This window comes from Sceloporus occidentalis, unplaced genomic scaffold, assembly GCF_023333645.1.
Source record: "Sceloporus occidentalis isolate IW3139 unplaced genomic scaffold, rSceOcc1.0.p SCAF_6, whole genome shotgun sequence".
Classification (NCBI taxonomy): Eukaryota; Metazoa; Chordata; class Lepidosauria; order Squamata; family Phrynosomatidae; genus Sceloporus; species Sceloporus occidentalis.
The window spans coordinates 85,659,937-85,676,077 of record NW_028316986.1 but is presented as its reverse complement, the minus strand read 5'-3'; the positions used below and the strand labels follow the sequence as shown (position 1 = coordinate 85,676,077).

General features: G+C 38.4%; 1 protein-coding gene across 4 annotated transcripts in view; it reads left to right on the top strand.

The window, feature by feature from the left end:
* PHACTR2 (phosphatase and actin regulator 2) overlaps positions 1-16,141 on the top strand; it is a 71,199-nt gene that overhangs the window by 47,444 nt on the left and 7,614 nt on the right. For all 4 annotated transcript variants that reach the window (XM_089530254.1, XM_089530257.1, XM_089530256.1 and 1 more), the window contains 5 exons: positions 3,071-3,267; positions 4,347-4,503; positions 8,029-8,084; positions 11,982-12,043; positions 15,123-15,264. In XM_089530254.1, coding sequence (XP_089386380.1) covers positions 3,071-3,267; positions 4,347-4,503; positions 8,029-8,084; positions 11,982-12,043; positions 15,123-15,264 — 614 coding nt within the window. The remainder of the gene's footprint in view (positions 1-3,070; positions 3,268-4,346; positions 4,504-8,028; positions 8,085-11,981; positions 12,044-15,122; positions 15,265-16,141) is intronic.

The following is a 16,141-nucleotide window of genomic DNA, read 5'->3' as shown; positions in this document are numbered from 1 at the left end:
GTACTGATTCCTAAAGAGGGGAAGGATAAGAAAAATATTGCCAATTACCGACCAATAGCATTGCTAAATCAAGATTATAAATTATATACTTCAATATTGGCAAATAGATTGAAAAAAATTTTAGCAGAAATAATCCACACTGATCAAAGTGGATTTCTTCCGGAAAGACAAATTAGATACAATGTGAGAACTGTCTTAAATGCCATCGAATATTACACACTTCATAATGAAAAAAAAGCAGCCTTTATATTCCTGGACGCCGAAAAGGCTTTTGACACTGTAAAGTGGGAGTTTATGGTTGAAGTCTTGAAGAAGATGGAGGTTGGGAATTTTTTTCTGAATAATATAAAAGAAATATACTCTCAACAAAAAATACAAATAATTATAAATGATGGAAAAACTGAGGATATACAAATAAATAAAGGGACTAGACAAGGGTGCCCCTTATCCCCACTTCTCTTTATTACGGTTCTGGAAACATTAAATAATGCAATCAGAGCTAATAAGAAAATCAAGGGATTAAGAATCAAGGGACATGAACATAAACTTAGAGCCTATGCCGATGATATTTTCATCATTCTGGAAGAACCACTAAAATCTATAAACTGGGTATTGGAAGAATTAAATAAATTCGGGGAACTAGCGGGCTTTAAAATTAATAAAAATAAAACATATTTCTTAACAAAAAATCTAAAGGAGAAAGAAATAAATGAACTATCGTTAAGATCTGGCCTAAAACCTGAAAAGAAAATAAGATATTTGGGTATATGGTTGACTGATAGAAATATAAACCTATTTGAAAACAACTATAAACCTACATGGCAAAAAATTTCCAAAGATTTGCTAAAATGGAGAAATTTTGATTTATCAATTACAGGAAGAATAGCTACCATAAAAATGATGGTATTGCCAAAGCTCATGTATTTGTTTTTAAACCTTCCTATAATTGTGAAGGAGAAGGTTTTCAAGGATTGGGAAAAGTCTCTTTTAAATTTCGTATGGAGAGGGAAAAGATCTAGAATTCACAAGAAGGTTCTAGTAAGACCAAAAACTTTAGGAGGCTGCGCACTGCCAGACCTCAAATTATATTATAGGGCCTGCTGTATGATGTGGATCCAAGATTGGATCAAGTTAGAAAAAAGGAATTTATTACATCTTGAAGCATGTAATTTGAGATTCGGTTGGCATGCCTATGTTTGGTATAATAAAGATAAAATAAATAAAGACTTTTATAATCATTCCATCAGAAAAGCTCTACATCAAACATGGATAAAGATTAAAGAGAAATTTTATTTAAAGATACCCAACTGGGTCTCTCCACAAGAGGCTTTTTTGGGGAGATGGGAAGGAAACCCAAACTGGATAAGATACAAGGATTTAATTAAAATAGAGCATAATAATGGCACGAAGCTAAAATCAAGAGAGGACTTAAAAGAAGCTGGGAAAAATACCAGTTGGTTCGGGTATTTCCAGATTAGACAGAGATTTATGGAAGACCTACAAAAAGATGATTTTGAAAAGGAACAAAATGAGTTAGATAAAATTCTAGAAACACGAGATAAAGGCAAAATTGCTAAACTATACAATTTGTTTTTAAATAGAGAAATAGAACATGAGGTTATATCTACTCATATGATAGCATGGGCCACAGAAATAGGTCATGAAATACCTTTTGAGTATTGGGAAAATGTCTGGGAGAAAATCAATAAATTTACAGAGTCACAGGAACTTAAAGAAAACGTGCTGAAAGTTACAAATAGGTGGTACTACACGCCAGCAAGGTTGGCAAAAATATATAGGCTGAAAAATGATAAATGCTGGAAATGCCAAAATGAGAAAGGGACATATTTTCACATGTGGTGGGTTTGCCCAATAGTTAAAGGATACTGGTTAAAAATCCACAGAAATATTAAGAATATGCTGAATATGGACTTCCCCTTTGCTCCGGAACTGTACCTACTAAATATGACCTCAATGCTAAATCCTGTAAACAAGAGTAAATATTGGAGGATATTCATAAACTTGGTTACTTGCGCAAGAATCATATTAGCCAAGAATTGGAAGTCATCTCATGCGCCTACTGTTGACGAATGGTATTTAAAGATTTTAGAAATTAAAGACCTGGATTGTGCTGCAGAATTATACAAAGAAAATCCTACAGGAATAGAAGATAGAGAAAGGGAATGGGACCCCATTCAGAGATATATACAAAATAAATGGGATAAGGATCTATGAGGAACAGTATACATAGTAAGTAAAGGTAAAGAAAGGGAGGGAGATTATTTAAGATATAGGTTAGCTAAAAGGTTTATCATTAAGCAAAAGACTCCTTTATTTAAGATAAAATATGGATTAAGCATTGAAAAAAGAGAGGGATCTTTAACAGAAAGAAGGAAGAAATGAAGACTTCAGAAAAAACGATAGGAAATTTTCACAGAAGCTCCGATGAATGTATGAGGATGTGAATTTGATGTAACAACTGGAAAGCTGTTCTTTTTGACTTTTTTTTTCCGTTTGTATGTTTATGAAAATAATAATAAAAAAAAATAAAAAAAAATGATTACCAATCATCACTGTTGGCTCATGATAGAATACAGTCCAAGATGTTTTCAACTACAGCTCCCATTACCTTCCATTATAATGGTCAGGTGTCAGATGTTCCAGTTGCCTATTTCCAGTTCCTTACTCTGCTCTAGGCTAATCTAGCTATTGGTAAATTTTCTAAATTTTTGTACTTGCTTCTCCTTTGTGCAAAGAACTCTGTTCAGTTTTCTTAATTACTTTTTTACTGTTTTGCCAGAATTCAAAGATATAACCATGTTAGTCTGTAGAATCAGTATATAGAGAGGTCTTGTAGCACCTTTGAGACTAACTGAAATAATTTATTTAGTCTCAAAGGTGCTACAAGATCTTTCTATATACTGTTTTGCCAGAGTCAACTAGCTTGGCACAGTATCTGACGTTTGCACACGTAGTTATTCTGTGTAAAGAGGTTCCATGTCTTTGCAGTGTTTGTGCTAATGCTGCAGTTTTGTTTTTGTTTTGTTTTGTTTTCTGTTTGGGTGTCCAGTTCTGTTACCAAAGAAGATGAGGAAGAAGAGAATCCTAACCAAGCAAGTTCTGATCCAACAGGTGAGTCATCCGAAGCCCTGAACACTCCTGAAAGTGAAAGCAGCAAAGAGAATCACACCAGTGACTCAGATTCCGATGGGCCTATACTCTACACAGATGATGATGATGATGAAGATGAAGATGCACATACTGAAAGTAAGATGGTTTAATATTTAATCAGTCATTTTTTGAAGTAAGAAAAAAAGTGCTTGTTGAGCAGAAAATGTTGCTGTGTTGTTAAAGGAATTAACTTCCTACCGTTGGAGCTATCTCAATTAACAGTGTCCCTAGGACCAAATTGGGATGCAGCTCCAGTGCCTCCAGCTCCAGTGTTAGTCTGAGAGACGGGAGATAACCCCCAGACAAGCAGCAATGGCCATGGGGCAAGTCATGATACACAGTTAGAGGAAATTGCTGAGGCCACTAGGGGCTGCAGCCATTTGTTGTTTTAAACATTAATGTAAACCACAGTAACACACACACACACACACCTTATCTGCTATGGGTACATTCAAGGACATTCTGTGGATACCCAAAACCGTGGATAATAGCAAATACTATGTTTTTCAGTGAGATCAACAACACAGACACTGATGTCAGAAGATCGATAGTAGCCCAATGCTAGTATCTTGATAACATGTGTTAGGCTAGTACTGAACCTCTGATGATATGTCAGAAGGTGGATCATCACCTTATCATTAATTTTCTCAGCCAGCCTTGAATTCCAAACAGTGGTGCTGGATTCAGCCATGGGAGAACATACTCCCCACTCACTCACTCACTCCCTCTGATGCACTATAGCCTCCTGTACTTGACCTCCACTCATGCCTGGTGCTCATCCTTGTGGAGGAAAGCTCACATGGAAATCTGGTTAAACCATGGTGTAGGTGAAGTGGGATAAAAAAAATAGCCTTTTTGTAAAAGCAGCAGCAAGGCTCCTAGCTAGCTCCTCCAGAGTAGATTCAGTGTCCTCCATAATGCATCTTCTGTATTGCATTGTGGCAGTCCTGCTGCTCCAGGCTCTCCTCATTGTATGATATTCAGACTCTTGTGAATATAAAATAAGATGAAAATGTGTTGCTTCTGATATTAAAAATGTATCCATGGAAGGACCAAAAAGGTAGACCATGCAATTTACTTAAATGTTCTTGATGGAGTTTGACAAGTTTAAACTTGAACATAAATTAATGAATGAAAAATCTGTCTTCCTTTATCTTCCCATCACCCCACCTCAGGTTCGCTAGCAAGCAAAATACGTCGTAGAGATACTCTTGCAATCAAACTTGGCAACAGGCCATCAAAAAAAGAACTGGAAGACAAAAATATCTTGCCAAGAGCATCTGAAGAAGAGAGGCAGGAAATCAGACATCAGATTGGCACAAAACTAGTGAGGTATCGGTTATAATCGGAGCAAATTTGGGAGGCCTTTCATTAAAATTTTCCCCCATAAATAAATTAATGTTTCCCCTATTAAAGTAAATAATCCCTTCATTTCTGCTAAATCTAATTATTTTTGTTCTGCAGGTCTCTTATGCCGGTTGCTTTGTTCTTTCCATTAACATCTGAACCTATAACATAGATGCCAGATTTAAACACTTAAACCTTTAGACTCCTTACAAATAAGTCTCTCTTACTAAGAACTTTACTGCATGTGGCTTTTAAACTATGAGAACACTGGGAAGGAAGCAGCTTTGGCAATACTAATAGGACAATGACTCCTCCAGCCTGTACCTGCCCTGTCCCCAACTTGTCCCTTTGCTTTCACAGGGGAAGCCTGTGAATGACTAGGCAATCATGTAAGTCCCTAGGTGCGAAACATCACTCCCAGGGCAGTTGCATGATTGCAAGTCTTATGGCGTCACAGTGTCCCCTCCTCCCTGTCTCACCTCCTCTCACTATTCCAAAACAGCCTGGTTACCAGCTTCTTACTATATATATTTTTTTAAACTTCAGTGAGGCAGTGGAGCTCAGGAATTGCATGGAAAAAGGAAGAAAAAACTTCCTGCCATGATGGCACAGTGATTAAATGCCTGTACTGCAGCCACTCACTCAGAAACCATAAGGTTGTGAGTTCAATCCTAGCGAAAGGGCTGAAGCTCGACTCAGGCTTGCATCCTTCTGAGGTCGCTAAAATGAATACCCAGTTTGTTGGGGACAGTTAGCTTACAATTTGTAAACCGCTTAGGGAGTGCTTAAGTGCACTGATAAGCGGTATAGAAATGTATTTGCTATTGCTAAAAACAAAAATCCCTAAAGACATGCTGAGTAGAGAAAGGTGGGGAGGTGGGGTTAAGGGATTAGGAAGAGAGCTTCATAGTGGCTGCAGCCCAGGTCACACACCTGACTAAAGTGTGATGATGGATGGCTGCAGAGCCATATGTTGCAATTATATATATATAATGAATGCTGCAAGAATGGGGTTAGTGTGATAATGTCCTAAATATGTTTTAAGAGTCATCTCTTTACATTAAACATCATAATAAATCTTCATTGATTTCTGATTTAATTATATCAGATAACAAAGTTTCATATGACATACCTATTAACCCATATGCCAAATATTCTTTTAGTTTGCAACTATTTAAATAGCACGTGAGACTTCCTCCCAAATTCCAGCTTTTGTACCAGATGGCCAGAGTTACCACAAAACCTGTAACCCTGTAACATATATGCTGTCTCCATAATCTTAAACTGAGAGACTAAGGTCCAAAACACACTTCAAAAATAATCCAGTTTGAGATGGCTTTAACTGCCCTGGCTCAATGCTAGGGAATTTTGGGAACTGTAGTTTTGTTAGACATTTAGCCTTCTTTGTCAGAGAGTTCTGGTGCCACAATAAACTACAATTCTCAGGTTTCTTTGGTACTGAGCCAGGGCAGATAAAGTGGTCTCAAACTGGATTATTTCTGCAGTGTGTTTTAGACCTGAGTCTCTCTTTCTATCTCCTCCCTGGGCAGGGTGTTTTGAGTTTTCTCTTTCTCCAAGGTCATCCCCGTTTCTTCTCAAAAGAAAACATTACTTTCCATAAGTTTCTCCAACTCATCACTCTTCCATCCAGTATTGACTCTTTTTATCTCAACAGCTTTCGTAAGATCCTTCTCACAACTATTAGTCCTATCATCCTCCATCTCAAAAACTGCATTATCAGGTTGATCATACACAATTTCTTCCTATTAAACTTGATTATACAGGCTGTCTGTTTCAACAAAAGGTCATCTGTTCCCCATTACGGATATTTCTAGGCTAACTCCTCTCCATCATCTGATGAACCCATCAACATCTCACAAAGTGCCTTGTCTTTCCAGACTTTCTTATGATTCTTCTAGTTATTTCTCCTCCATTTCTCTCAAAGTGAATATGAAAAGCAATATTGTTTATAATTTTCAATATTCAGCCATCCACAACTACAAAAACAGCAGCCTTCCACTTTGGCAACAACAACAGGCTGACCTTGAATGTCCCACTCTCACAGATAAGCAGTCTCTTTCCTAATTCTCACAGTTCTTAATTCTTTAATTCTTAATATTCATAATTCTTAAAGTCATTTTACTTTTCTAATCTTTCAAATTTCAGTTTGCTATTTGATTTTAACTCTTTACTCACATAGTATATTTAAGAGAAAAAACAAAGTTTCTTGAGTCAGGTTACTCACAGTCTCTTAGATTACACAGAAGCAAAATTGCAGGGAGTTAAATCTCCCCAGCAGAATCAGAATGTTCCTTAAAGCAGACTCCAACACATAGTCTTAATTAGTTTAAGAAAGCTGGTGTCTCAGTGCATGTGCCTATTTTTTTGAACAAGGCAATGGTGCAAAACTATTATCTTCATAGAATCATAGAGTTGGAAGAGACCGCAAGGGCCATCCAGTCCAAAGCCCTGCCATGCAGGAAATCCAGATCAAAGCATCCCCGACAGATGGCCATCCAGCCTCCGTTTGAAGACCTCCAAGGAGGGAGACTCCACTACACTCCGAGGAAGTGTGTTCCACTGTCGAACAGCCCTTACTGTCAGGAAGTTCTTCCTAATGTTGAAGTGGAATATCTTTTCCTGCAGCTTGCATCCATTGCTCCGGGTCCTGTTCTCTGGAGCAGCAGAAAACAAGCTTGCTCCCTCCTCAATATGACATCCTTTCAAATATTTAAACAGAGCTATCATATCACCTCTTAACCTTCTCTTCTCCAGGCTAAACATCCCCAGCTCCCTGAGTTCTTCCTCATAGGGCAAGGTTTCCAGACCTTTCACCATTTTAGTCGCCCTCCTTTGGACACGCTACAGTTTCTCAATGTCCTTTTTGAATTGTGGTGCCCAGAACTGGACACAATATTCCAGGTGGGGCCTGACCAGAGCAGAATACAGTGGCACTATTACTTCTCTTGATCTAGACACTATACTTGGTCTTCTCTGTTCTTTCTGCATCTGTTCATCACAATTCTGTATCAACTAAGACACTAAGGTCAGAGATTCTAGACCAAAGTAGATAATCTTCCTGTTCCCTTTACCAAGTGGGCATTTTCCACCAATCCTCTGGCTGGCAAACACTTTGGCTAGCATTGCCCTTGCAGCAGATAGCTTACAGGGGACAATCTCATGCCACTGTTCCAGTCTGCAGACTTTGGACAGTATATAACTTCCATTGACGCAGCTCTTATGTTACCTGTGGAGTTAGGTAGTGAGAGTAAAAGAGCAGTTTGCATTCACAGAGCTTAGGTTTTTCCAACTAAATGCTGTATACTTACATTTGAAAACTAAATCTTGCTCAGCACCAAGGATAATATGCATGGCCATTTTAGTTGCAACGTGTCAACTGACATTTTAAAAATGGTTTCAAAAAGCAACCCCTCTAAGACAATTGCAAGCAATTACTTTTTGGGTTTATTCCTTAACAACTGGGCTTTGTTTGCTTGTTTGTTTTTGCAGGAGGCTTAGCCAAAGACCTACCTCTGAAGAGCTAGAACAAAGAAACATCCTGAAACGTAAGCATTTCAGTATTTTTTTAAAAAAATATAACAACTCTTTCTCCTCTCAAGTACATTTTAAGAGTAGCTGTGTTTCACTAGCACAGTGGTTCTCAAATGGTGGGGTGGGACCGAGGGGGGCACAAGAGTTGCTCAAGGTGGGCATGAAACTTGGAGTCCCTGATTCTTCCTCCTCTTCCCAAACTTTTTTACGTGTAATATTTACACATGTGTTGAGTTAAATATTAGATTTATTTAAATAAATCTGTTCTAATTTGAACAATGTTATTTCTTACAAAATTTTAAAATGTGAATATACATGAATGTGTGATTAAAATATACTAAACAAACAAAAATTTTTATTCATATATGACATGAAGTGAGGGGGGCAATGTTGATGTAAAGGGGGTCACAAGAGTAAAAAGTTTGAGAACCACTGCACTATCATGTCGTATCAGGTATGGACAATCCATAGCCACTAGCTACCCTTCTCAAAGCCTGCAGAACCTCTAGCTGGTGCTGTCCACCCCTTCCCTACCCACCTGAGAAGGAAGTGGTGCCCTCTTGGTCAACCAGTGAAATTATTGCTCTTGGAAAGCATGGATCCCACTGTTTATACATCCCACTAGATCCATGCTTTCAATAGCTTGCACCCCCTTGCCAGGCACTGCTTAGCTGACTGGCAATAAAGAGTTCAGCAGGAGACAAGGGTTTGGCTAAAGATAAACATTATCTTTATCTGCAACACCCCCCTTTCCTTTCAGTTCTGCACAGAGGGAAGTGAAGGGAGATTACAGGGGACACTTTCCACTTCCCTCCCCATAATCCTCAGAAAACATGCACCCCCTGACATTATGGAGTGAATCTTCAAATGGATTGAGGAGGAGAGAGAGGTTAGACTTCCTCTTCTGTTGAAGTCCTGATGAGTGAAAAAGGGTTAGTGAGGTGAAAGAGGATCCACTCCCTCCATCACTGACCCACACAGCGTCTGAAAAGTTTTCCTCAGGGAATATGATTATTGCGAGTAAACCCAAGTTCTGCACACATATTTAGATCCAGTGCAGCCCATCTATGAATTAAATAAAGAGAATTTATTTTTTAGGCCTTTTTCTTCTTCCTCTTTATTTGGGAGGGCCTCTTCTACCCTCTCAAGCACAGATGTATGTGTATAATTATATATAAACATTTTATTTTTTTCTGGAGATAGTGCATGACAAGTTGAAATGCCAATCCAAATCTAGATGAAACAACTTTAGAAGCTTGTCCAGAATTCATAGTCACAACAAATGAAAACAGACAGCATCGTGCACAGTGGTTTGAAACATATAACTTGTCTTGTTTTATTTTATTTTATATGCTGTTTTTCTCCTGGAAAGGGACCCAAGTTGTCTCACAAATAAAATAGTTTTTTAAAAATTACAATTACAATTTTAAAAACAATTAAAATCATCTTGCTAAAACCACATAAAATCACAAAAGAACATACAAATGTTAAAAACATAAATAGAGCACACAGCTCATACAAAAGTCTCTCTGACAATGACTATATATTATTGGTCCTTTGACTGATAAAGAACACCTGTACGCTGGTTTAATAGGAGCCTGTATATATTTAATGCTTCACAACAAGTTGATGTAAGAGCCACTTATATTTAGGAAATGGTAGATATGGAGTCTTACTGTCTGGGGGGTTTTCCATCTTGCCAACACTGGCTTTCTAGAAATATGCTTTTGTGTGCCAACTGAGGAATATTAATTATTCACTTTGCCTGCAAAGCCAGCAAATCGAATCTGCTTTCTGCAGCATCCCAGTATACTAAAGCTCTACTGCCTTTTCTTTTTCATTTCTCTAGCAAGCATTTAAAATAATCTAAACAAAACTAATCTCTAAAGAGGCATAGTAGAAAGTTCTGTTCTAGGCTCCTGGATTACAGTAGGGCAGAAACCTGAATGGATCCAAATGTGAGACAAGTAGTCAAATGGAGGCATGGAAATCCTGTTGATTTAAATTGATCAGAAGGCATCCTACTAAGAATTGCCAGCATTTGCTTCATAAGTCAAAACACTCTATGTAAAAAGGGGCCATGAAGTCGAAGGGCCAAACAAAGATAGAGATAAAGTGGGTTCAAAATGCTGAGTTGTTCTCTCAACGTGTTAGCTATTTAACTGCAAGTATAAGTCACATTTTAGTCTGCATCTAATATATCATCAATCAATCAATCTATTTTCAACCTCTTTGTGGTGCTATGGTAAATAAAACTGAGTGTGAGGAACAGGTGAGGTGAATAAATTGCATGGTCACTTCACCAACAGCAGAATTCATCTCAACTGTATCTTTTCCACATTGTCAGCATGCCATTAGGATCATACAGACTACAAATGAACTCCTCTTCTGAAGTCAAATATTTTATTTGGTATACATGCATTTTTAACTTGCCACCATCTGTAGCCAGATTGAGTTGTACTGTAATTATTTACTTCATCCGTCAGAAATAATACCAAGAGTTCCAAAGTGATGCTTGACTTCCCATGGTTAACCAAGACTGCTGAATAATGAGTCCTCGAGGTGGGAAATAATTGTTTAGAGAAAGTGTTCATTCCAGACCATCACTACAAGACTGTTCTGTTTGATTTCAGCAATGGTGAGAGGTCCTTGACTCCTGCTTTGAGACAGGGTAGGATAAAAACTAAGGACAATAAACTTTGGACACTTATCTAGAAGTTACGTTTTGATATATCTGGATGGCAGCTCCCAACAGAAAGTAATAGTTGTAGATGTTCTTTGTGCTTTCTGGCAACCAAAGAGGGGGAAATGGGCAGATCCAAGATTGTGCACTCACTCACTGTGAGGAATACAGTCCACTAGCACTATGTCCTGAGGCATGGGAGGGGGGAATACTTTGTTGGACTAGTTTCCATAATCCCATGCTGGCTAGATGATTCTGGGAACTGTAGTCCAAAAGTACCATTTCCAAGTTCTGCCTATAAAGGAACGAGAGTCGGCACCACTGCTCCTTTTGCAGCTATTAATGCAACCTGTGACCCTTTAGATGTTGCTGACCTTATTCAGCATAACCAATTGTGCAATCTAGCAACCTGCTGAAGGTTAAAGTGCTAAAAGAAGGGTGAAGTTGTTCTGTGCCTGTATGGTACTATGGTGTCTGCACTTTGAACCAGTGCAAAGATATGACAGCACAGCCTAATCATCTCCCTAAATCCCCAGTCTCTGCTAATAGGAACATCTGTTCCCCCCTTAGGAGTTTATCACACCACATTGGGATTACAGTTGAATTTTCTTATCTGATTGTATTGTTTCCTTGCCCCAGTGGCCTTTTAGGTTGGATGCTGGTAGCAGACATTTATATCTTTTAGGAACCTAGCTGAGTTTTCTAGGCTAGACTTCATAAACTGTTGTTTTCATTCACATAAAGAATTGAATAAAGGTAGAATAGCTCTTTCTGAACAAAGTAGCTTCTTTCCCCGCCCACCGCATGCTGAGATTCGTCTGAAGGGAAGCATCTCCCAAATTACAGAGAAGCATTTAGGCATGGTTATTCTCCTTTATGAAACAATCACACCCAAGGTGCATGGGCATAATGGGAGTCAAGAATACATGGGTGAAGTAACACAAAGCAAGGTCCTTTGCCCCAAAACACCATCAGTTATTAACTAGAGCAATCATTGCAGGTTTTAGCCATGCAAAATTTAGACCAGAAATCACGTTCACTACATTATCTGTTTCTTGTGCAGGGAAGTGATTATAGAAGTTTGCTGAGGTGAAGAGGGGAAGTGGTAGGTGAATAAATAAAATAACACCCAATCTGGAATTGTGTGTTAGAAAGACGAATGACATTTTTCTATGTCACAAAACTGTCATCATGCCTTAAATATGCCTGGCTTTTCCCCTTTCAATAGAAAAAAATGAAGAAGAAGAACAAGAAGCCAAAAGAGAACTGAGGCGCAGTCTCAGCAGAAAGGTAAAGAAAAGGATGTCTTCATTATTGTTGTTGTTGTTCCATGGTATTATACAGTTGCATATGTGCAATACCAACAGAAGCAGGATTCATGCACCTCCTTTTACTGCACTGTGCAGATTTAGCAGTACTTCCCAATGAAAATCTTGAGAAATATGTGTCTGTGAATGCATTCTGCCCCTGTTCTGCCACCTTGTCCATTAAATATAAAGCAGCATTTAAAAATAACAGCACTAATCAAGATTGCTAGCACTGTAGTGGCTATTCTTATTAGGTTCCACATGGCCATTTGTGTGGCCATTGTGTGATTGCAGACCAGCGTAATCATGGTGAAAGAATGATTGTGTGGCAACAAGCAAAAACTGTTTTTATAAAATCTCCACAGGCAATATTGCTTTCCAGCTCACATTACCAGTAGTTTCAGAAACTACAGTACTGGCAGCACACCAGTGTGGTGTAGTGGTCTAAGCGTTAGACTATGACTGTGGAAATCAGAATTCAAGTCCGCAGCATGGAAACCCCCCTGGTGACCTTGAGCAAGTCATATTCTCTCAGCCTCAGAGGAAAGCAAAGACAAACCTCCTCTGAAGAAATCTCACCAAGAAACCCCTATGATAGGTTTGTCTTAGAGTCAAAGTACACTACAACAGCATACCACATGAAACACTCCAACCAATATAAAAGTCAGCTCCAAATTTATCACAGAAGAAAATGTCAAAATTTATTTATTCATTGTCACTCTGGTGTGTATGTGTGTTGTTTCCTCCATGAATATGGAGCACCTCACCGTCTCAAGGATGTTTTATCAATTTACAGAATGATGCAATAGGCTGTCTAATATCCAGATTCTGCTTCCTTGCAGAGTGAGTGAAGTTTTAAAATGTTCACATAGCTTTTTAAAAATAAGCCAATGATAGCAACAAAACACTAAAATCATTTGTAAGTGGCTTCAGCTGTCCCCTTTATTCTCAGATTGGTAAAGAAGCATGATCTGATTCAATTTAATAAAAAATCTGTATCTGGCAGCACATTATAGTTATAGGATCTTTGACCATAAACAAATTAACTTATTTAATATCTAATAAGTTGTATTTCTTTCTGCTGCAAAGAATTAAAAAATACCCACATAGTTTTTGATCTAGGCTCTTTAAGACCTGCCATAATTTGTACAAATTAAAAAACAACTATTATAAACTATACTGTAACCTTACCAAATGGGAAGAACTGGTTGGTGAGGGGACAGTAGTGGGAACTTTTGATGGAAGTGTCTGTGATATCTTGCCATCCCTGCTACTGAGGAAAGAGAGGGTATAATAAAAAGGATACCTTGAACTCCAAGAAGGGTGACTTCAACATTTAAAGAAATACTGAAAGCAATTTCATGGTTGCATATACTTAAGAAGAAGGAAATTCAAGGTGAGTGGGAACTCCCACCGTTCCAGTGAGCAAGAAAAATTGGGATCATCTAAATAAATCAGCATGGTTGGATAAGTCACTGTCTGATGAGCTCAGATTTAAGAGGGCAATGTAGAGAAAATACAAGGATGGGCAAATCATCAAGGACAAATGGAACTGAATAAGCAAAGTTTATAGAGAGAGCCTTAAAAGGGCTATTTAGCTTAAGCTTGCCTAGGATGTTAAATAAAATAACATGGGTGAGAGGCTGAATGTGTTTGGAACAAGAGGAAGAATAATTATGAAGTGGTATCAAGAATATGGAAGAAAGTCCCAAAGAGAAGAAACATAAGTAGTTTTTTGTGGGTTTTTCGGGCTATGTGGCCTTGTTCTAGCAGATACATAATTATTTGTGGGTGACAGATGGTGGAACAGTTCAGCTCCTGCTTTGCTTTCAGTTCCTCTACAAAAGAAATTGTGGTTACCCTGGCCAAAAGTGATCAAATAATGAAGGAGAAGAGTTATCCCCAAAATAATGGTGGTTAATGGACTACATGTAAAGAGATCTCTTCGATGGCTCTTTGTCAGTCTGGAGAGAAATGACAAGTGCAGCACTACAGAATTCTACCTTGAGCCCAATGTTGTTCAATATCTTTATAAATCACTTAAACAAAGGCACAGAAGGACTTCTCATCAAATTTGCAGATGATTCTTAACTGAGTGGAGTAAGTACTGTGTTACTCAAATACAGATTTCCAAATGATGTCATGATGTCAGGATTAAAAAATGGAACAAAACAAGCAAAGTGAATTTCAATAGACACAAATGTATAGTTCTGTAGCTATGTAGAAAGAATCACTTGCGCAAATACAGCTGTGCACATCAGGGCAACACGAATGTAACAGCAGTAATGAGGAAGTTCTAGGGGGTTTAGTAGACCATGGCCCTTTCCACTTCACAATTATAGCACTATGATTCTGCTTTAGCTGTGATGCCTGTAACTTGTGGAATCCTGGGATTGTAGGTTGGTGTTGCACTGTTGCTCTGTAGCTGAGAATTTTAAATAACCTTCCCTAAACTGCAGATCTCAGGATTCCATAGGAAGGAGCCCTGGAAGTTAAAATAGAATGATAGTGCTATGATTGTGTAGTGTGAAATGGCCCCTACAGTAAACATGAGAAGCAATGCAGCTTAAGGGTCTGCTGCAATTCTAGAATACAGAATGCAGTATCCTGATTATGAGTAACAACAGTAACACTGTGTTATGCTTTGATCACATGTTACTTGTAGTACCATGTACAATTTTGGGTGCTGTAAGAAGGATATTGGCAGACAAATGATATTTGAAGGGCTTTCCAAGTACGAGATGGAGAAATATTATTTTCAGTTCGTCCAAAAGGTATGACCTGGACTATCTAGTTGAATAACAAGAAGTAGATTTTAGCTAAATATTAGATCCAATTTATTATTTTCAGTACAAGGTGTGCCCCAGACAGTGTCCTGTCCTTCATCAGCTTTTTTCAGCCAGTCACTACCAGCAGTGCAGTTGAACTAGATTACTTTTCAAGTCCCTTCCAGTTCTATGCAAACAGTTATGTTTGTGTTCTGTGTTTATGTCCACCCAGAGTACTTCTTGTCCTCAGTATCTCTTTCTTATTAAACGTATTATTAAACTCTTATTCAACAGCTCAGTTTGAGGCCAACAGTGGCTGAACTTCAGGCAAGAAGAATTCTACGTTTTAATGAGTATGTGGAAGTAACAGACTCTCCAGATTATGATCGTCGTGCTGACAAGCCCTGGGCAAGATTAACACCTGCAGACAAGGCAAGTAACAAAACCAGTTTTTAACACAACTTTGTGTGTGAATCAAAAATTGTCCCATTCTGATTTACAATACAGATTTCTGCTGAGTCCTGCAATAGTGATCATTCCCAGTCCAAAAGGAACACATCCATTCCAGTTTTTTAGTTGTTTGTCTTGTCAGTCCCATTAGTTACACAAAAGAAGTATGAGTAAGCACTGTGAAAACTCCTGTAAAGTGTCTAATGCATTCCAGATCCTGCCAGTACATGAACAGATGTTGAACCAGTATGCAGATTCTCATATGGCGACTTTGGCATCGCCCTGTTTCTTCCTTTATTTCATCTTCCTCTGTAGGGGCGGGGTCTGAATAGGGAGGAATATGTAGGCTAAAGTGTAATGTTGCTAAAAGCCCTAGCACAGTGGTTCTCAACCTTTGGCTATCCAGATGTTTTAAACTTCAGCTCCAAGAATTCCTTACCATTGGCCATGTTGGATGGGTCTTCTGGGAGTTGAAATCCAGAATATTTGAAGGATTGAAGATTAAAAACTGCCACCCTAGAGGACTGAGATTTTTGTTCTGCTTTTCCCCGAAGAGAGAAAAAATAAATGGGAGACTTGCACCTCTTTAGTTTTTAGGTTGAGCTCAGAACTGATGCTGGAACTAAACACAGCTGATGTTGAGCTATTGCTGGAACATCCTAGCATCTCTTCCTCCCATTTTCTGTCCCAGTATTGGTCAATAATATAGAATTCATGCTGTTCCATTAGCATGTTAACTAGCTTTTAGTGGTAAGTAGCCATCTGAAATCAAGACTAGGGTTTTGCAAACCTAGTAATGTCAGGTCTCAGACAAAGCAGAAGGTCAACACAGCTTAGGTTAAAGCCAGCAAAGGTTTCAGAAT